The following is a 21,333-nucleotide window of genomic DNA, read 5'->3' on the forward strand; positions in this document are numbered from 1 at the left end:
GCGCGGCGACGACGGCCGATGCGATGAGATCGGTCGGTGCCGGGCGACGGTGGCGCGACGGCGCTGCGGAGCGGCGGCGCAACCGGATGCGGCCAGAGGAGCTAGGCGGGAGCACGAGGGAGGAGTGGGGTGGAGTCGGCCAGGCAGCGACGCAGCTTGGCGGCTGAGCGGCGGACGCGACCGGAGCGGCGGCGCAACCGGAGCAGTGGCGCACGGTGACGATGGCGAACGGCACGGCAACAACGGCGTGACGGCGACGACGAGAAGGCGACAAGCGGGTGACGCGGCGGACGGCGACCGGCACTTACCGTTTGCACGGGGAGGTCGGCAGCGGCGGCGAAGAGGGGAGAAAGAGGGAGAGAGGAGCGGAGCGCTCACCAGTGGCGACGAGGAGCGGCAGCAGGTCGGCGAGGATGAGGCAGAGGTGATGACGCAGACGAGCGACGGCCTGCGACGTTCGGGGGCGAGATCGGCCGACGGCGTCGAGACGACGGGGCACGGCGGCGGAAGGGACGAAGGGGCGGCGACGAAGCTCGGCGACCACCGGTGGCGACGAGGGCCGGCGGAAGGTCGGCGAGGACGAGGCGGAGGTGGTGACGCGGGTGGGCGGCGACGTCCAACGGCCGACGGGGAAAACGGCGGCTGACGGCGACGGAGGGAAGCTTCGGCGGAAAGGGGGAAAGTGGCGGCGGGGCGGCGGCGCGAGGATTTTATAGGTGGTGGCGCCGGCTAGGGCGGAGCGGCCGGTGGAGACCGAGTCGACGACGCGGCGAACTCGGCGGCGGCGGTTGCGGCGGTGGTTGCAGCGGCGGCGCGGCGGAGGACTCGGGGCGGCGGCGGACTCGGCTGGCGCGACGCGGAGGCGGGGGCGCTGGCGAAACCTGGTCGCTGACAGGTGGGCCCCACCTGTCAGTGGCGCGAGGGGAGGAGGGAGGCGAGACGGACTCGCGGCGAGCGCGGGCGCGGACGCGCGAGCGAGCTGGGCCGGGCGGCGGCCCAGGCGGAGGCGCGCGCGGGCGGAGGAGGCTGGAGCGGGAGGCCGGCTCGGCTGGGCCGGCCGGGCGGGGAGAGGTGGGCCGGCTCGGCTGGGCCGGCCCGGGAAGGAGGAGAGGAAAAAGAAAAAGGAAAAAGAAAAGGAAGGGAGGAAAATTGGACTTCGGCCCAATTTGAGAAGGAAGGGAAAAAGAAAGGAAAAAGGAGGGAAAAAGGAAAACCCCACTTTTGCCGAATTTTAAATTATTTTGTTTGGCCAAATTTTATACTTCTGCAATTTGAATTTAAATCCAGTTAATCGATTTGCGAGCCTCGATTTAATTGAATTAGGTTCTTTTTAGAGGGATTTTTCCTGAGTTAATTAAGCCAATTGTTGCTTACGGATTTCTTTTTACGATTTAGGCTTGGGATAAAACCCCGGGCGTGACAGTTAATCATTGTGAGGGACCTTTGTTGTAATAAAGGAAACGATCGCTGGTCATTGGATTGGATTGGAGATCAAATGAATGCAGTGGTCATGAGCCAACACTTTGGACCATCGAGGCCCAAGTGTCGATGGTCCAAAGTGTTGCCATAATGTGCAAGTAACAATCACTTCCTGCCATTCTTTTAATTAATTAGTGAAAATCTAATCATAGTTTTGTGTAAGTTAATTCCATTGCTTTAAAGGAGAGTTCCAACAGCCAAACTATGTGAGGTGCATGTAAGAATTCAAAGACTTTTCTATACATAAATCTTCATCTGCACTCTATGCCCTTATTGACAGCCCTACAATTCTGAAGGTGATGTTAGAAGAAGATGCAGTAGATCTGAATAAAATAACAAAACATCTTAATCTTGAAATTTTAGGTACACCTTCAAGGTTTAAATTGAAAAATTTTGCAAACAAAGATAATTTCTGCTAATTATCAGCACCATGTATAAAAAGGTTTTAGTGTAAATGGTAGGTTTCTTCTCCATACCGGTTGTTATTTTCAATTTCTGATGCAATTTTAGAGCTGCCGACCTATAACTTTTTGGTTATTTGAGATGTAGTTCTTAAATTTTGGTTTTAGTGTATATGAAGCTTATAAATGGTAGGTTTCTTCTCCATACCGATTGTTATTTCAAAGAGCTTTTTTACCATCCTTGAAAAAATATCTCAATATACCATACTTTTTAGTGTAAAAGGTGTGTAAAAGGTATGGTACTTTAAGGTATATTGTACCTTAAGATATTAAAAATTGAGCTTTTTTATTATCCTTGAAAAAGTAACTCAAGGTACCACATATTTTAGTGTAAAAAGGATGGTACCTTGAGGTACTAAAAATTTATACTAAAATTCTTGGTACCTTGAGGTACTTTTTAAGGATGGTAAAAAAAGCCTCTAAAAATTTATATTAAAATTCTTGGTAACTTAGAGTACTTTTCAAGTATGCAAGTATGGTAAAAAACTCTATTTCCAAACTCTGATGCAATTTTAGAGCTGCTGACCTACAACTTTTTGGTTATTTGAGATGTAGTTCCTAAATTTTGAATGTGACTACATGTATTTTCCTACAATATTTTTTATGACAATCGTGCATTGCACGTGCGTAAATAAGCAGCATTAGAGGAAGGAATAACATTGCAACAAAGAATAGGGGAAAAAGCTGACCACCTCACGAAACACTGATTTTTAGCTACCATGTTAGCTTGTCAGATCGAAAGCAAACATGCCACTGAAGACATTCAATATACCATATTCATAAATAAATTTTTCCCGTAATAATAATAATAATTAACTAATTAATTAATTAATCAATCAATCAATCAGCAAGCTTAAAAGTACAAACACTGTCAGGGAAAGGGAAGGGGGAATATAACCAGTCCTTGCATCGGTACTTTGGCTGCAATACAAGAATAAACTGAGTGCATGAGCATGGATGCTAGTGTGGCAAGTCAGTATTATGAATCTGAATTAATGCATGGAGCTCCAGACCACAGGATGCACTTTGATAAATGAGCAGTACTACTCGTGAGATCTTTGATAAATGAGCAGTACTACTCGTGAGATGTGATTGACCTAAACGGCATACCATGGTTAAAGCTACTGAAATAGTATATACAACAATCAAAATTTCTCAAATGAAATTGTAATAAACCTAAAAAATGCATGCAAAAGAGTTTTCATTGGCCAAGAGGGTTATAGTCCTCATAATTGTCTAGAGATAACTTAGAGCTGTATTCTCTTCAGAAGGAACACAGATTAGCGTCTGCAATGATTTACGGAGCAAACAAAATAGAGTAATTTCGAGATAGTGTTGATCTATTCATATTACGAAGGCATAGGAGAATTATGCCATGTTCGGCTACGTGGCTAAGTTATCTAACCACCGTCATTTTCCATGTGCACGCTTTTTGAACTGCTAAGCAGTGTATTTTTTTAAAAAAATTCTATAGGAAAGTTGTTTTAAAAAAATCATATTAATCTATTTTATATCTTTTTAATAATTAATAATTAATTAATCATGTACTAATCTATTACTACGTTTTTTTTGTCGGATAACTAACCCTCCGCACCCCACTACCGAACGCGGCCTTAAAGCATGGTGACAATACGTCTCATTGATTCTGACAACATTTATTTGACAATGAAAATGAAAAATACACTGTAACCATGATAATTCATCTTGCCAAATGCCAAATACAGAGGTTGTTTGCATATATTCATCGAGGAGAACCATGCAGCAAAAGGTCCAATGGATGACATGTGCATGTGTAGCAGTAAATGAAGCAGTGACCGTATAAATCTATGGAACCAAAATAAAAACAAAAGGAAACACACTCAATGCCTCAATATATCTCCAACATCCATATGAACTCATCAAGAATCAACATCAACTCGTTGCACGCTAGAGGTTAGAAGTATTGAAGCAGCAGCACATGCTAGTTGCCAGTGAACGACCAATGCATGGCTGGTGCTTCCACTCGGTCGTCCCCCGGTGATCCTCACTTTCGCTGTTGTCGCTATGGAAGAGTGGACAACACGCGACGCTGACGGGGGTGTGTATAGAGACGACAGAGGAACGAATTAAGGGCCACGGGGGTGCAATGAACTGCTGCACCCGGCAAGGAGGAGATGGCTTTTGTGCTGTGAGCTAGACTGGTTCTGGAGGCTCTGCTCTCGAGGTGCGATGGAACATATATGTCGAAGGTTTGATTGAGGGGGAGGGGTGAAATTAATACTAAGAGATCATAGGCATGATTTAGGGGAGGGTGAAGGCACAATTAAACTGTGAGCAGAGGCGTGATCAAGGGGAATGATGGAAGCGCTGATTGTAGTGGCTTAAAGGTAGTGTGTCATGTCTACGATTGCAAGACATAAATATTGGTGCGTGTTTTGAGCTGTTAGATGAGACCATCTAACGGTTATGGGTTAAAATGCAAAATATGGTATGCATTTCATTGGGTGAAGATAAAAAAAATCATAACTCTCCTTTTTTTTTATTACTATAGATATAACACAAAAAATAGTTAAAAAACAGTTCCACGTTAGCCCATCCAACAATCTGGGCCAGCCTTCCGAGGCCCATTTGCGACCAAGCGGCCCATTCGCAAGTTGGCACGTTAGGGCTTGTGCCCTCTCCTCCTCCACCCTCTCCACCTGATGCCCTCCCCACCGCAACCACTCTCTCCCCTCCGTCCTCCCAGCCACTTGCGGCGACACGACCCCCGCGAAGCAGCGACCTCCGGATCGAGTGGAGAGCTACAGGCACACCGGCGTTGATGGCGATGGCGGCGCTGCGACGGGAGGGGAGGCGCGTCCTCCTCTCCGCCCCTTCCCCGGCGGCCGCCATGGCTGCGCGCTCCCCCGCCGCCGCTCACCAGTAAGATTACCCGCCCCTCCCTTCTCTGCTCTGCCTCCCCACCGATCTGACAGATCCGCCTTCGGTTCGATTCGCCTGTATCCGCTGGATCTGGATACGGATCTGCTGTTGCCGTGTGCGAGTTGGACGACAAATGGGTTCGTTGCCCTAGGATGTGAGGCGCATCTAGGTCGAGTAGGTGCGAGCGCGTGCCGCTGTGAAATGTAGGTATGGGGTGACGGATATGTTATGGCGGCCGTGATTGTGTGGATGAATGATTTGTAGAGTTTTTTTTTCTCCACCTCTCGTTGACGAATTTGTTGAAATCCATACGAACTTTGGCTGCATCCCCTTATGAAAGGGTTTTGATGCAACCCTACAAGAGGGGAAAATCCATATGTCGCTGTAATCTCACATGCTTGGAAGTTATAATCCTAGCATAATTGCAATCAACACGGATCATACTGCAAATTGCACGTTTTTAACATTAATGTCAAGAATTCATCCCAAATTCCTTGGGATTACCTCTCTGAATGATCCATGCTTGTTATACACGCCAAATTCACCCCAATACTGTTGTACTTCTCTTTAAGTTTGGTTCTTCCACTATAATATGTTCTAACTAGTTGATGCACATTTGAAATTAGGGAGGCTACCCCATTTGGTGCACGCTCCATTTCAACACAAGTTGGTGAGGATTCTCCTTCTATATTCCATTTCTTTCAGAACATATTTATTTGCCACTTATTGACAATTGAAGTTATTTTTATCTTTACTAATCAAAATTTCTGACAGTGAGGAACCGGATGAAGAGTGTTAGAAACATCCAGAAGATCACAAAAGCAATGAAGATGGTTGCAGCATCAAAGCTTCGAGCTGTTCAAATAAGAACAGAAAATTCACGTGGCCTATGGCAGCCATTCACCGCTCTTCTTGGGGACGTTCCTAGTATGTTATGTTCCTTGTACATATTTACAGTACCTTGTAATGTCTCCTGTGCAAAAAAAAAAAGGAAACTTCTAGAGACTTATCTAGACATCCGGTTGTCCAAATTCATCCCCTAAAGTTAATTCTTTTTGGGAAGGAGAGAGTAGTTATTATAGATAGACCTGATGTCTATGTTATTGTATACCATGATAAGCTAGAAGGCTATGACTGCATCAGCATGTCCGCATACCAAATGCTTAGAATTTTATGTTGTGCTATAAAAAGTTCATTTGATGGTTCAGAAAAGTCAATGATTAGGTAGGAGATGATTGATGGTGTGGTATTATTTGTGCTAAAGAAATAAGTAGTCTTTTACTCTTTTGAGCTATTGGTTCTGGTTTAAGCATGTAACATCTAATCAATAGATGCACTTCTTACTAATTAATGTATGCACTACAAGTGTCATGCTTCTTGCTCATATATGTACAACACTAATGATGCAGTGATCCATAAGTCCTCAGTAGGTATTGATAAGCCTGTTTGTTGAGTTTACTCAATGCTTGCTTGTGTCTTAATATATTTAGTTCTCATGAAACAAACATTTCAATTTCTCTGAATTAGATGGATATCACCTTTTTCGCCATAAGAGAACTTTGTTTAGTTGTTAATGTCTATGATGCAAACAACAGGTGTTGATGTCAAGAAGAATGTTATTGTAGCCATTACCTCTGACAAGGGTCTTTGTGGTGGTATAAACTCTACATCAGTTAAAGTCAGCAAAGCACTCCACAAGTTGACTTCTGGTAATACTTTACATGGTAATTTTGTATCATTAAATGTTGGAAGTTACTACAATCAATTTTCTTATGCTTCTACTCAGGTCCAGACAAAGAAAGCAAGTATGTCATATTAGGTGAAAAGGGTAAAGTTCAACTCATCCGTGACTCCAAGGATAGCATTGAGATGACAGTATCCGAGTTGCAGAAGAATCCTATCAACTACACACAGGTATGTTGTTGTACTGAGTTTTTACTATGCCATGGCACACCTTTATCATGTTAAGCGTCATCTGTGTCTGGATTAAGTTTTAAGTGTTGTTAATTGAAAATTGTTACGTAGTGTCAGAGAATTATGTTCTCGAATTTTGGACTTTACAAGAGAAATACTAGATAGAGTAACATTCCTATATCTAAAAGGTTTATTGCTCTCTTCTCACTCAAGACTTTTAATTTACTGATTTAGAAGGCATTTGAATTTCTCCATACCTATTCTCTGCCACACAAATTTATACCAAAGTCAGACTCGATTCTGTTTTAAATGGTTTTTTATCTTTGAGAAATTTTGGTCTATACACAGTTGACCACTTGACCTCAATACCAGAAAAAAAACTCAGCTAATTGTATGCTGCTATATCTGTAGCATGTACATGCCTTTTTTTAAATAAAAAAACACTTCCAACTGCTGGGCCTTTTCATGGAATTGTCATAATTTCTCTCCAGCCTACTCTGAGCTCACTCTTCCATTCTGCTCCACATTTGCTCTCGTTGATGGCAAGATGGGGCCAAGATGTATTGTGGAAAATCACTGCATGAGATATTCAAACGAGGTGCATTGATTGTCAAGTTCGTCCCTCTTGTGCTTTACAATAGCACTAGCTGGGACTAGAAACTAGAAAGAAGATGGCACTATTGCAGCCATCACAAGTGATGATGGAGAGTTAGTTTGGGGCCATCTTGGCATTTCCTTTTCCTGGAGCCAGCTGTCGCTCCCTGCACTAGCGTTAAGACTAACTGCTGTGGCCTGTACTGTCTTGCTGATGTATCCACTCATGCCCACCAAATCACAGCTGCTATGTTGGATGCTGACAAGCTGACACAGCAGCCACTGTGTTAGATCTATCTGACTTTGGTGCTGCTGGGTCTAGCCCTGTCACTGCTGGGGAAATAGGGGTCAGAGGAAGGGATGTAGACTAACTGGTGGAAGAAAAATGGGGGAAAGAAGGCTCTGTTGTCAAATTGTGTGGCAAGTTATGATGTTGACAAGTCAACCAGTAGAGCACTACGGCCTTGTTTGGGTTGTCTGCTCCATCAGAAAGTTAGATAAGAGGAGAGTTGTTTAGTTCTCTCTGCCATACGTAGCCAATGATCAGAGTCAAGAGTCAGATTAGAGGGAGCAACAAGGGTTGCATGCCTCTTTTTCTCATTGCTCCCTGCTGATAACGTAGAGAAATGTGAACTGTGGTAGTGGATCCTGTTGGTGTGGGACAAGTAATGGCAATGGTGGCTTCTCTGAGAAGGAGCACAGTTGTGCAGTTAGCAGGATCAATTTCATTTATGTTAACTCCATTGTGGCAGAAGTTCATAGACATGATATGTTTTGATGAAACGAGAAGATTTAGTGCTAAAAACTCTGGTTTCTTTTTTGATCTTCTAGTTACGCTATAGATTGAAATATCTCATTTTCCTTGACAAAAAGAAGATGATCTAGATATGTATACCTGCTGCACATTGCAATATAGCATAGCAGAAAGTCTGATTCAAATAAAATAATTTTGCTAACAAACTTTGGCCGAAAGGGTTTACATTGGTTCGCTTCTTGAAATATCTTCTGGGAATTCTTCAGTCAATTATTGTTTGTTGGCCTAAACAGATTTTCAAAAGCTGATGTGCCAATTAGACTGATTACTATGGTATTTTCTTTGATGATGCTTCAGATTGCTGTGCTGGCAGATGATATCTTAAAAAATGTTGAGTATGATGCTTTAAGGGTTGTTTTTAACAAGTTCCACTCGGTCATATCATTCAAGCCCACAATAACAACCATACTATCCCCAGAGGTAAGTACTAGTGCTGATGACATACGGATATGTTCTCCTAGGACTTGACATGACATTAATACTATTCGTTTTAATCGTTGTAATAGGTTATGGAGAAGGAATCAGAAGCTGGTAAGGTTGGTGATCTGGATTCATATGAAATTGAAGGAGGTGAAACTAAATCGGAAATTCTGCAGAACCTTACTGAATTCCAGTTTTCTTGTGTAAGTTTTTTCTTTATCAATCATTTGCCTCTTCAATAGATAAATTACCTACAATTATTATTGCCACAAAGTCAAGTTGCATCTGTAAGGCCCCTGAACAGATAGTGCAAAGCTCTTTTCGTTGAGTTACTTTGTAAGTCCAAATGATCTTATGTTTCTGCTTTTTGACAGGTTATGTATAATGCTGCTTTAGAGAATTCATGCAGTGAGCTTGGAGCACGTATGTCTGCCATGGACAGCTCCAGCAGAAATGCTGGTGAAATGCTTGATCGTCTCACACTCACATACAACAGGTCATTTATCTCTGCCCCTTTATCTTTGTGTGTTGACTGCATTATATGGTTGCAAGTATCACGAACACTATATGATTCATAATATGAATGAAAGGGCTGATTTATTCCAATTTATCCCTGCAGGACACGTCAAGCATCTATCACTACGGAGCTCATTGAGATCATCTCTGGCGCTTCTGCCCTTGAGGGATAATGATGAAATTTTGGCCCTCTTTTTTTTTTTTTGGGTTTGCTATTCCAGAAGTTCACGTGATATGGAGCAGGCTTGTTTTCCGTGGAGTGGATCCTCATGCTAAGTTGCAATAATTAGCCCAGTTACGTGACGGTGCTGCCGATTCCGAAAATGTTTGTTCCAGTTATCTTTGTTTATCCAAGCGGCGACATATTTTAAAGAATCTTCAACAGCTGTGCGCATTTTGCATAAATGAAGATTCATCACTTCTGTGATTTATAGACCATCTTGCATAAATTTGTTTGATTTCGCGTCCATTCTGGTGTATGGTATCTACTCCGAAACGGTAAACCTACTTTACAGTTTATTTTGTTTTTAACTTTCGTACCAAAATACTAGCCTTTAGATTCGTCGTGTGTGCGATCTGTATATATAGATGAAAGTTAGGTGTAGTTGCTCCCATCATGCAGTAGATATTGGAAGTATCATTCATGTCAGTCTTTTTTTTTGTTTTTCTTATGTTTATAAGCTGAAATTTGAATTTTAAATTTTAAATTTATAGTTGATTTTGAATATCTTTTACTGATGTTTATTTTCCACTCTTGGGTTATCACTAAAAATGTGTATATAAAATTTTTATTATAAATTGTTTTTTATTTAAAAATATACCGTAAAAAAATCACCCTAATGTACGTGATACTACTGGTTTTTAAATTGATGTCACCATTTACATTTTTATAATTTTCACTATTCTTAATTTAGAAATTATGTAATATCGTTAATTTTGTTATGGTTTAGTCTATAAATAGATTTATTATCTGCATGTGTGGGATACCTATATTAAGGGTATCCCCAGACTAGTCACGAGAGTACCGAATAGAAAGGAGATTATATCTATATGGAATCAACGGAGTAGCACGTACCGGATTTGAGTTAAGATAGATCTTAGTCTTATCAGATTAAAATTTTACCATATTTGCAAACCTTGTAGGGCGTTGCGAGAGAGATAGATAATCATACATCTAATACAATCGTCAAGCATGATTAATGTATTATCTCATTAAGTCGAGAGCCTGAATCTAGGTAAATTGTCTTCTTTCTCATCCTAACCATTGAGTTTCGAGCCTAACCTATAGTTTATCGTCCACATCAATCCTCGACAGCATGACTTATATTTTAATATATTTGCACAATTTTTTTTAATAATATATGGTTATAAGTATATCCAAATGTGACTGAGTTCTCTGTTTGTCCTATAGAGATTTTGACGTGGGTCGGTCTGTGGTTCAAATAAATAAACCAAGTTTCATTCAAGATAACTTAAAAAAATGAACCTTATTTAATTTATTTGAACTAGAGTTGGCAACATATTTCCTATGAGTCGGTCCACACCTATTCCTAGCACCCTTGGTTTTTTTGTGCCAATACCAACCGTTTATTATGTGCAATGGCTTAACCTTATGTCAATATCAACCGATTATCCCGTGCTAATACCAACTGTTCATTATGTGCAATGGCTTAACCATTTATTATGTGCAATGGCTTAACCCCGTGCCAATATCAACCGTTTATTATGTGTAATGTAAGCCATCAACTGTTGGGAAACAACTTCTCTAACTTACTATCCGAGGGGTTATTTGTGTGCATGCATGTTCTTAATTTTCAAACCTTAAATGATTTATCTTCTCAAATACTCTCTCCGCTTCACAATGTAAAACTTTCTAGCCTTATTTAGATTTATATAGATGCTAACGAATCTATATATATATATACACATTTATTAATTGATGAATTTAAATCAGGTTAGAAAGTCTTATGATATAAAACAGATGTACTATCACTTATGTAATCATTATACTGTTATAAATTTAATTTTATAACAAGATCTCACACACTTACATTCTGCTGAAAAAAATTGTTTATGGTTATGTTGCACATTTTAAGTTTTAATTTTATATTTTTCAACATTTGAACTGTTGGGGCTCAATTCATGGACTGTGTGAGTTAAAACATTGGACCAAACGATAAAACAATTTTGTACTAACTCAAAATAACACTAGATCTTTTTCAAAAAATAAAATGACGTGTGCAACATTAGTGCAGATACATGAACACAATATATTGAGCACCTCGAGTTCAATTTAGTGAACATTTATATTGAACAACTGCAACATAAATATTAGCTGTGTGAAACTGTTGTATGGAACATTTAAACCATAGCATATAGCTATGCGTCATATGCACTCCCATTTTTTGATAGGTTGGATATGTGTCACACTCCAAGTTCTTCCCCTTTTAGGAATAAAACACAAAAAATAATTGCCTAAAAGAAATATTAAACAAATTAAGAGACAATGGAGTTCAAGGAAAACTCCTTAAATAGTAACGTGACATGAATGGGATATTTTTCATGTGTGACAATGGAGTTCAAGGAAAACTCCTTAAATATTTTTAGTGGAATTGTCGGAGCACAATAAAAATTTTTAATTAATTAAAAATCATTCCTAAAAATAAATTTAATTAAAAAGGGATTTTTTTCCTTTTCTTTTGCTCCATAATCATGTTTTCTTTCCTCACTCTCTCTGCTACTCGCAATAGCAATCCCGATCCACCTACTTTCTTATATTCTTTTATTCGAAACGTGGTAAAGCACAAGCCACTTTTATGCATGGGGCATAAGGGCATGTTCAAGCCACGTTAGCAGAAAAAACTCCTCATATAAAGGAGATTCTTTCGAGCTATCTCTATATAATTACAGGCTAATTAATTCTTCGTTCACATTCTATCTGATCAGCGCTTCTAATTAGAGTCAGCATACGTACAAAGCAGATTTTCTGGTTGTCTTCTCGTTTTATGCGCCAAGAGTCGATGTTTTGCTGACTCCATGCAAAAAAACCACTTTTCTCTCTCCTATCCTCTCTCTTCCACGTCAGCGAGCAAGCACTAATAGAGACGACAATAATAGCCCTTTATACGTGCCCTAAGAGTGAACAATCTATGTTATCGAAGGAAGTAAATAACAACATTTCAGTATTTAGGTCTACCCACCCTCATTCAGTAAACCAGTAGTTTTGCAGCATTGGAATTTCTTGACTAGCCCGAATAGATGGACTCGTTCGTTCAGTCGGGCGGGGCAAATCTTTTGGGCTGTTTTCAACCATTTCTCCTCGGTCCGCCCTAGCCGCTGCCCCTGTCCCCTCCTCCACCTACCTTGGCCCAACGTGGCCCACGTGTGCCCAACTAGTCTTGTTCCTAGGAGGACGATAGGTAGGGTCTTTCCGGATCTATTCGGACTATCATCCGTGCGGCACTACATGCCTGCGTTGCTTCTTAATGCTGCTCGAGGAGTCCGTCCACATGCACACCGCCACCCTACAACCACCCTCTCACTCTCCATAGTGCACGTGCTCACACAATTGCGCCTTGCTTTCCCCTTTCTCTACCACTCCAAAGAACTTGTCGGCTGCGCTCTGGCCATTGCCGCCCCTAGGACCTTATAAAAACCACCCCGTAGCTCTGCTCTCTCTGCCCCCTATCAAACCAGAACTCGCCACCCTCTCGCTTGCGCTTCCGGCATTGTTTCACAGTTTCCCTTGTGATGATGACCTCGTTCCCTTCCTTTCCCAGTTCATTGTTGGTTCTATCCACCCCTCGATTCTTATCCTCTCTAGCTGGATTGGTGGCTCCGCTGCTAACTCGGGCCGCACTTTCCATCTTTCTCCATGTCGATGTTTTCCACGTGTCCGTTTTCCGTCGTCTTGCCCCTCGATAAGCACTCCCTCCACTTCCCCTGTTTCCTTCGCCATTCATGCTGCTTACCGTGGCACTGGATGGTCGCAGCCAGCAACCATCGAGTTGGGCGTGCACTCCGCTGGCCATGGTGTCATTGTTTTTCTCGGCCACACTCGCTCGAGCCTATGGCAACCTTTGATCTGGCCATGCGGCTCGATCAAGGTTGCCCGCACTTGCCACCGTCTTTGCCTCGTGGTGTGCCCACACATATGCCACTTGGGCCAGGTAACTAAATAATGCATGAACAATATTATCTTAGGGAATTAATAGTTTAGGACCATGTTTCCTTGCTCCTTGTCATCATATACCAATTCTTGGACAATTGACTTAAGAAAAAAATAATTATCTTGTGTGGTTGAATTCAATTTTATACCACAAGAAACTCTCATCTTTAAGGGTAATACAGTTCTATTATTTCCTATTTATTGCCACAACAAATAAAGGAATGCATAGTTTTCATAAATCATCTTGTGTCATGTTGTTACTATAACAACAATACACATGCATAGTTTTTTTTAAACCTACACATGCATACACATGCATAATTAATCATGGTTTATACAAAAGAGACAAGTTATTATACTGAAACGAGCATTTTATAGGTTGTTGTACTATATTGCACCTACCTCACAAGCTCAGGTTGTTGTACTAGATTGCACCCACCTCACAAGCTCTCATGTATCATTAGCGTAGTTTACTCGTTAAAAAAATGCAACCAGCTCGACGCATTGGCTCAATTTGAGCTGGTGCATTGAGTTCGACTAGTCCAGAGCCCGTGGTGCCAGATCCGAAAGCCTCAGCATGAAGCTGCCGCTGCGAGGAGGATGGAAAGGTTTTCCGCCACTGTCAAGAGGAGAGGAGGGAGCTAGCCGTGGTTTTCGAATGCTAGGACGCCAGTCCGGCTCGTTGACGGCTTCTCCCGGTGGAGCCAGGTGGACACACATAGCTTGTCAGACGATGAGATGGACGTGCGCAGTGGGCAGATGGGGCGGAGCACTTGCGGTGGTGGCGGCCGGGGAGGTGGACGACATGCCACAAATGGGGGCTGCCCATAGTTTTTTGGGATGTGAGCCAAAGCCAAGGCTCTGCACAAACGGGTCGTGCTTCCTGTTAGTGTCGAGTATTACCAGGCACGATTGATGGTAGCCTACGGATTATCCACTTAATTGACCTATAAACGGGTACGCGGACCGGTCCACTTACACCCCTAAGCCCATGTGTACTGTCCGGTTTTATTTTTGACATGCTGCCCCAGAGGCGCTATCAGAGCAGGTTTTGTAGATCTGGCACTGATCGATTTCCTGGTTTTTCCTTTTATGTGATAGTGTGATTAACTTCTTGCCATATCATCACAATAATATGGGTCTCATCTTTTCGCTTTTGCTTTTATTATATTTTCAATCTTAAATTTAAAGTTTATTTTATGGTTTTTTAATTATACCTTATTTTTCAGTTTACAGGTATGTAAAAAACCAAATGACGAGGGCTTACTATGGTACTATATAATTAATGAGAATAAAATTTAGACTGAAAAGGGCCTTACGTTGAAATGGCAAGCTTCTCAATAAAAGATGATGGAATTTATTGCGCGCATAGTGCGAAACATTAATCAATGTTGACATATTCAGCTAGCTGGTAAAGGGATGATTGTTTGGCTGAAAAAACCAAACAATATATTTACTAATTTATAAATAAAAATTTTATATACATGCTCTTAATAACCTATAAGTCAACACCGAAAAATAAACTACGATAAAAAAACCTCAAATCTAAATTTAAGATTAAAAGTTTAAATTTTAGTTTATAAATAAATGCAGAAACAAAAAATAAGAGTCATCAACATGTCTTATGTCTACGTAGCAGCAAACAAATAAAAAGGGCTAGGGTGCACACAGGTGTAGTACAATAGTTTTTTTTTGCCGGCTGATCACAAATTTAATTCGTTTACTACCAGTATAATTTAAGCTATGTGATTTTACTTATGCATTTAAGATACTAAAATCACAGCGTGCGTACCAATTGAGCCATGCGGCCGCCTCGATGCTGCCGGGGGCCAACTATGGGCCAAGGATGAACTGGGTTTGGAGCATGCCTCACCAACACGTAGTTGAGCGTCACTATCCGCGGACAGTGGTCAATTGTTCACATGCTTAGGGTTGGCAATTTTCCTAGGAGGGGACAGGGGACATTTTCGCCCCACGGGAAAACAGGGACGAGGCGCTATAAATTTTGGAGGTGAGGATAGGGTTAAAAATCATCCACGGAGTACTCATAAGGCCCTGAAGTCTAACCTACCGTCCTAAAATAGCCTAACAGCCCAAACCCACATAATACCTAATCCCCACTTCCTTTCTCTCTAGGCTCTAGCCGCCACCTGTCTACCTCCCCTCCAATCACCGCGCCGTCGCCTCTCCTCCTGCCGCTGGCACCGTCGCCTCAGCTCCAACCGATACCAATGCCGCCTCCACTCCCGTTGCCGCCTCCCCTCAACTCAAGGCGTCATATGGTCAACTGTAGCTGCATCAAGATGGCAGAATTATCTCCTTCTGCCGGAAGGTGAAATTTTGTAATTATTTTTTCTAGGTCAACTCTATGTCTGTATCATCTTGAAGGAAGAAGTTTTGAAACAATTTTAGTTGAACAACGGATTACTCCACTTGTCAAACTTCGGAAGAATACACTCACCTTTGTCTTTTAATTTAAATTTTCAACCTTAAATTTGAAGTTGATTTTGAGTTTTTGTTACCAAAGTTTATTTTACAGCATTGACCTTCAGATTGTTAAGAATACGGATATAAAATTTTTATTCACAAATTATTTTTCGTTTATAAACATGCCATTTGACAATCACCCCACTGCTGACATGAGCAACATCACGAATTCATCCCATAATTTAACTCCGTTCCAGCAGAAAGAGTTGTGCTTGTTTCCAATGCACTTTGGATAATTAAATTTCTCGCGTGTGAATCATTTCGTTCCATCAAAATGGTTATATTGTGACTCACTGTAATATATATGTACCATACAAGCATGTTTTTAGTTTGTTCTGCTATATACCATTAAGGACTCAAGTTTAGCCTTTAAATGGTATGACAAGTCAAATAACCACTCTTTTGGATGATATTTCTTTTTTAAAATCGATAAATTTAAGTATCGCAAGTAAGATGGTCATATTCTCTTGGAGAGATGCTCTTAATACCTCATTGCCAAATAACACCGACACTACTTTATTCTTTCACCAAATGACAACAAAATATTTCACATCATCCGATAAACACTACAAGTAGTTTCCACCGTTTTCTTACCTTAATTTACAGCGACAGTAACTTGACCAGTTCCATCTAGAGTGTTTCCTGAAGTTCCTTTGTGCCATATAACACTCGTTCAAGTTTGAAAATAAGTATACATATATTTTTCAATCTTTTGAACCTTTTTAATATTTATTTTTAAAAATAAAAGTCCCAAAACTTATTTCCAAAATGCGATCATATGATTAAATTGTGCAGATTTGGAAAATAGTTTTAGAATAGTTTGTTTTTAAAAAATAGATAGTAAAAAGGTTCAATAAATAAAAAGACACTTACTTACGCTTGCTCTGCCTTACTGGCTACTAGTACAACTGCCTACAGCCCATAAGCCGATGGAAGCAGCCTTGGCACGGGCTGGACCATCAAGGGCACGGCCCTCTGCAAGGTGAGCCCATAGGCCTCCTCCATGTTCAGCTTGTCCGGCGTCTCGCCATTAGCCAGAGCCCAATCAAACCCGTGCAGCAGCGTGGCGGTCATCAGCGTCACCATTCGCAGGCCCCAGCTGAGGCCTGCGCAGATCCTCCGTCCCGCTCCAAATGGGATGAGGCCGAAATCGCTCCCCTTGACGTCCACCTCCGCGTGCGTCCCGCCAGGGAGGAACCGGGCTGGCCGGTACTCCAGCGGGTCAGGCCACATGGCCGGGTCGCGGCCTATAGCCCACACGTTGACCAGAAGGGTGGTGCCCTTGGGGATGCTGTAGCCGTCCACCTCGCAATCCCCCGCAGCCTCCCGAGGCAATGAGAGTGGTGTGGATGGGTGAAGCCGGAAGGTCTCCTTTATCACCGCGGCGAGGTAGGGGAGGCGTGGGAGGTCGGACTCGGATACGAGCCGGCCCTTGCCGACGACGGTGTCGAGCTCGTGCTGGACCTCCTTGAGGACGTCCGGGTGCCGGATCAGCTCCGCTAGTGCCCATTCCACGGTGCTCGATGTCGTGTCCGTCCCCGCCGTGAACAGGTTCTGTTACAATCCATAAAAAGAGAGGAAGAAATATGTCGTCGGTGTCAAAGTGTGTTCGAATTGGACGGTCCCTCCATGGGAATCTGAAATGCACGGTCAGGATCTTACCAGGAGCAGAGCTTTGATGTCAGTCTCGGTGACCTTTTCGCCGTCGCCGTCCACCTTCTGCTCCTCCTGCATCCTCGCGAGCAGCACGCTCAGGAGGTCGTTGCTGTGCTCGCCGGCGGCGAACCCGTCGGGCTTGCCACCGTCCTTCCTTTCATTGATGAACCCGTTCATCATGTCGTCGTACCGACGGTGCAGCCTCTTCATCTTCGCCACCACGCCCTGCGGGTCTAACGGCCGGAGCACCGGCACGAAGTCGCCGACGTTGAAAACGCCTGCCAGCTGCATTAGCTCCACCACCATCTCCTTGAACTCCCTGGCGCCCTCGCCACCGTCGACGGCGAACACCCTGCGACCGATGGTGGCGCGGGCCAGAGTGTTCGTGGCGCAGACGTTCGCCTCCTGCCCCAGCACTACCGGCGCCGTCGCCGCCGCCTGCCGCGCCAGGTTCCTGACCATGAGCGCGACCTCGCCCTCTCTGACGGCACGGAGGTCCTCGAGCGCCTTGGCCGAGAAGAGGTGGAGCGCGCACAGCTTCCGCAGCGCGCGCCACCGCGCGCCGTAGGGCGCAAACACAAGGTCCTGGTAGTTGTACGCGACGTGCTCGGCGCCGGAGTTGGGCGGGCGGTTGCTGAAGTTGGCATCGTGCACGCGGAGGAACTGCGCCGCCACGTCCGCGGACGCGGCCACGACCACCTCGGCGCAGCCGAACCGGAGCCGGAACAGCGGCCCGTACTCCCGCGCCAGCGCGCACATCGTTTGGTGCGGCTTGTCGCCAAGCTGCGGCAGGTTGCCCAGCACAGGCCACCCGCGTGGCCCGGGCGGCAAAGGCCGCCGCTTCCCTGCCGCCCCGTTGCGGACGAAGATGAGGTAGCAAACGGCGATGGACACGGCTATGGAGCCGAGCAGCAGCGGAAGAGGCACGTCCATGACCCGTTGATTCCGTTCGGTGAACCGGTGGAATACTGGAATGTCTAAGGCGGCCAGGGTAGTTGATATACGCACTCCGCGTGCCGTGCAGCTAACGAACTACCATTCGTACCTACCCGTGTCACTATTTTAATTTTATTTGGTACTCTTCGTTTATTTCATATATGTTTGGTGCGAGTTGCACTCAATTTTTAAAGAAAAAAAATCATCGATGACACAAGATTATTCCGTATAGCGATAAATATAATACGTCCAAGTTGACCTCGTTCTTATTTACTCTTCTTTGTTTTAAAAACTTTTCTTCCTTATGTACGTGATGATCCATCGAGACATCAATTTGCCCTTTGTGAAATCAAACATCGTGGGCTATGGGCAACGATGATGGATTTCATTATGGTGCAATGGCTAATAATTATATTTGTTCAGATCTATCTGTTGTGTTTTGTACCCAACATTTTTGTCAGATTTTTGCGCAGCTTTTGCACACATACTTTCCTAACTAATAAATGGTGTATTTTTTATAAAAATATTATATATATAAGTACATCATCTCGTCTTTCTAAAATAGATTTTTAACTTTGTACTAATTAATTTTATCGTTTATGCAGTTAAATAGCTATCATAAAAATCAGATATTCTTTCATCTTTTAAATTTAGCTGAAAAAGAACACAACAACCAAACATTGCTTCCAATTTGTTACTCCTTTCACTTATGCATTTAGGAGACCGTGGTCATAGATAAATATGAACAAAAGGTTTTTTTATACACAATGAGGAAATCAATAATATAATTTTAAATTAGAGGCAATAAATTCTCCATTGATTTTTCTTTATGAATGTATCTCTTTTCTATACTTATGCTAATTATTTAAAAAAATCACCGTGATAATTAGTTTCATTACTAGTATTTTGTCCATGCTAACGTTACGACTATGTTTAGTAATGCAAATAATATATAATAAACTTATTCCAATGTAATCCTATAAATCAAACATTTGGAGTTACCGATCTATCGTCTATCGAGTGTTTGTTACTCCGATTATCTCAACAAACATGGACAAAATAGCACTAAACCACCACTTAATAGCAACAGACCAGAAGCAACAACAGTGGCAGAACACTTGAGTGTAGCAACCTGCCTAATTTTCAAATGGCTTGTCATTAGATGCACCTTCGGCTTCTAGCGAAAGGGGGAAAACAAAGGCTGAGTACAACCATCGTACTCAACAAGCCACACCGAACAAATACAATAAAATAGATCAATAGAAATGTACAAAGAAAATAAGGAATACTTAACTTTTTGACACTCTTACGAGTAGTGATAACAAATTTGCCACTGAACCCACCTGTCATAGACATCGAGTGGCAAATTTGTTATCATCAGTGAAATGCCCTAGAAAATAAAGGCTCAAGGGTAGCTTTTGCACAAAAAAATATTTACAAACCAATTACTTTCACAAAAGTAAAAAAAAACAACTGATCAATTAAGTAACATTATTAAACCAACCATCGGTTAGTGTTAAACCACACCGCACCAAGCTCAACCAATATTGGCATTGTGCCAACAAGAATATATTAAGATCAGTTGATATGTCCATGGCAATCATGAATATAACCATTGCTCACATCATATGCCAACAAGAATATATTAAGATCAACGCGTCCGAGGTCTAGTTTCTACTTTGGATTCCTAGGATAGTGCTAACATCAAATGGACGTCAAATCTACATACGATATCCGTTTCAGGCCCATGAGTACTTAATGGAAAGGATCCGGAGTTCTCTTTCCAATGGATCCAATCTCATTGCAATATTCCTTTCGAGTCATCCATAATCATTGAAATAAGGTGTTGCACCATCTTTTGTGGGACTATGAACTTGTAACTTCGTCTAGGACCCCGACCGAAGAGGGGCCAAAGGGGCGCTGCGCCCAAATAGGAGGAGAACACCCCTATGGCCTCCTCCACTCCTTAAATAGCTTGTTTCCCCTTTAGGGTTAGTTGCGCTTTGATTAATTGAAAGTTTAGCCATCGCTACTTCGCTTGTAAATGGGCGTGTCGGCTAGACTGCCCAGATACTTGTTCCGAACCCCACCTTATTATGTGTTTAAACTTATCTCGTTTAAACTCATATTTCCACAAATCATAGTTATCTTAACTCACCAAAAGATCGGCCCACCCGTGCACACATCAATACCCGTGACAATAATACCATGTTTAACCACACGATACTAGCGTATCCCATCAACTTAAGAAATTTTAACAAAAATCATTTAATTATGAAAACAATGAAACTAATTAGGGTGAATCTTGTTTGATCACCCATAACCCTGAGAGTGGTTGTTTTAATAGTTTGACTCTAATCAGAAGTGTACAACTTTACCCATAAGACATAGCCTCACATATGTAGTTGTACGTCAACATCTCACCATGACATCCTGCGAAGAGGTTGTGACAGGACCATTTACATAACCCACTCCTAACCATTCATACCACATTGAGGTTTCACCTCTCACACCCTCGATCGGGTCAGCCAAACTACCCTCTTGTGCCATGACAGATTTGACAATCGATCAATCCATCCCTGAGGGGCTAGGAGAGGAGAAAACTATATTTCAAGCCTAGCCATTGCCCATAGCGACTTGCGGTAAGTACGGATAAGTCTCCCAACAGTTTCCTATGAAATGGTCCTTAATTGCTATGAGGACTTCCATCGAAACCATGCACTTACAGCCTACCATTAGTCATGTTTTAGCTATTTTAGTGCAATCCCCTAAACACAACTATTTTCATTACAGGACAAAGTCCTAAACCAAATTATGTGAGGTAGAGAAATAAGCATGACAAAGTATATCACTGAAACAAAGATTAAAAGCTAGGTTAGAAGGTAATAGGATAAGGGTTTCATAGCAAATCATAGGTAATTCCATAAGCATATAATTGCGAAACCATGCATGTTTATAAAGTAACAACACGAAAATAATTTTAAAAA

At 42.5% G+C, this 21,333-nt stretch overlaps 2 protein-coding genes across 2 annotated transcripts; one reads left to right on the forward strand and one right to left on the reverse strand.

The window, feature by feature from the left end:
- The first annotated feature begins 4,631 nt into the window (after positions 1-4,631).
- Positions 4,632-9,644, forward strand: LOC102704480 (ATP synthase subunit gamma, mitochondrial). The gene is made up of 9 exons (XM_006664988.2): positions 4,632-4,841; positions 5,468-5,511; positions 5,616-5,768; positions 6,437-6,550; positions 6,628-6,755; positions 8,461-8,583; positions 8,670-8,786; positions 8,958-9,079; positions 9,203-9,644. Exons 1-9 carry the CDS (start codon positions 4,741-4,743, stop codon positions 9,270-9,272), a joined length of 972 nt encoding a protein of 323 aa, XP_006665051.1. The 5' UTR covers positions 4,632-4,740; the 3' UTR covers positions 9,273-9,644.
- A 6,591-nt stretch (positions 9,645-16,235) lies between these two features.
- On the reverse strand, positions 16,236-18,367 carry LOC102704205 (flavonoid 3'-monooxygenase CYP75B3). The gene is made up of 2 exons (XM_006664987.3): positions 17,417-18,367; positions 16,236-17,308 (listed from the first exon to the last, which is right to left on the reverse strand). Exons 1-2 carry the CDS (start codon positions 18,341-18,343, stop codon positions 16,667-16,669), a joined length of 1,569 nt encoding a protein of 522 aa, XP_006665050.1. The 5' UTR covers positions 18,344-18,367; the 3' UTR covers positions 16,236-16,666.
- Between the last annotated feature and the right edge of the window lie 2,966 nt (positions 18,368-21,333).

This window comes from Oryza brachyantha, chromosome 10 (assembly GCF_000231095.2).
Source record: "Oryza brachyantha chromosome 10, ObraRS2, whole genome shotgun sequence".
Lineage (NCBI taxonomy): Eukaryota > Viridiplantae > Streptophyta > Magnoliopsida > Poales > Poaceae > Oryza > Oryza brachyantha.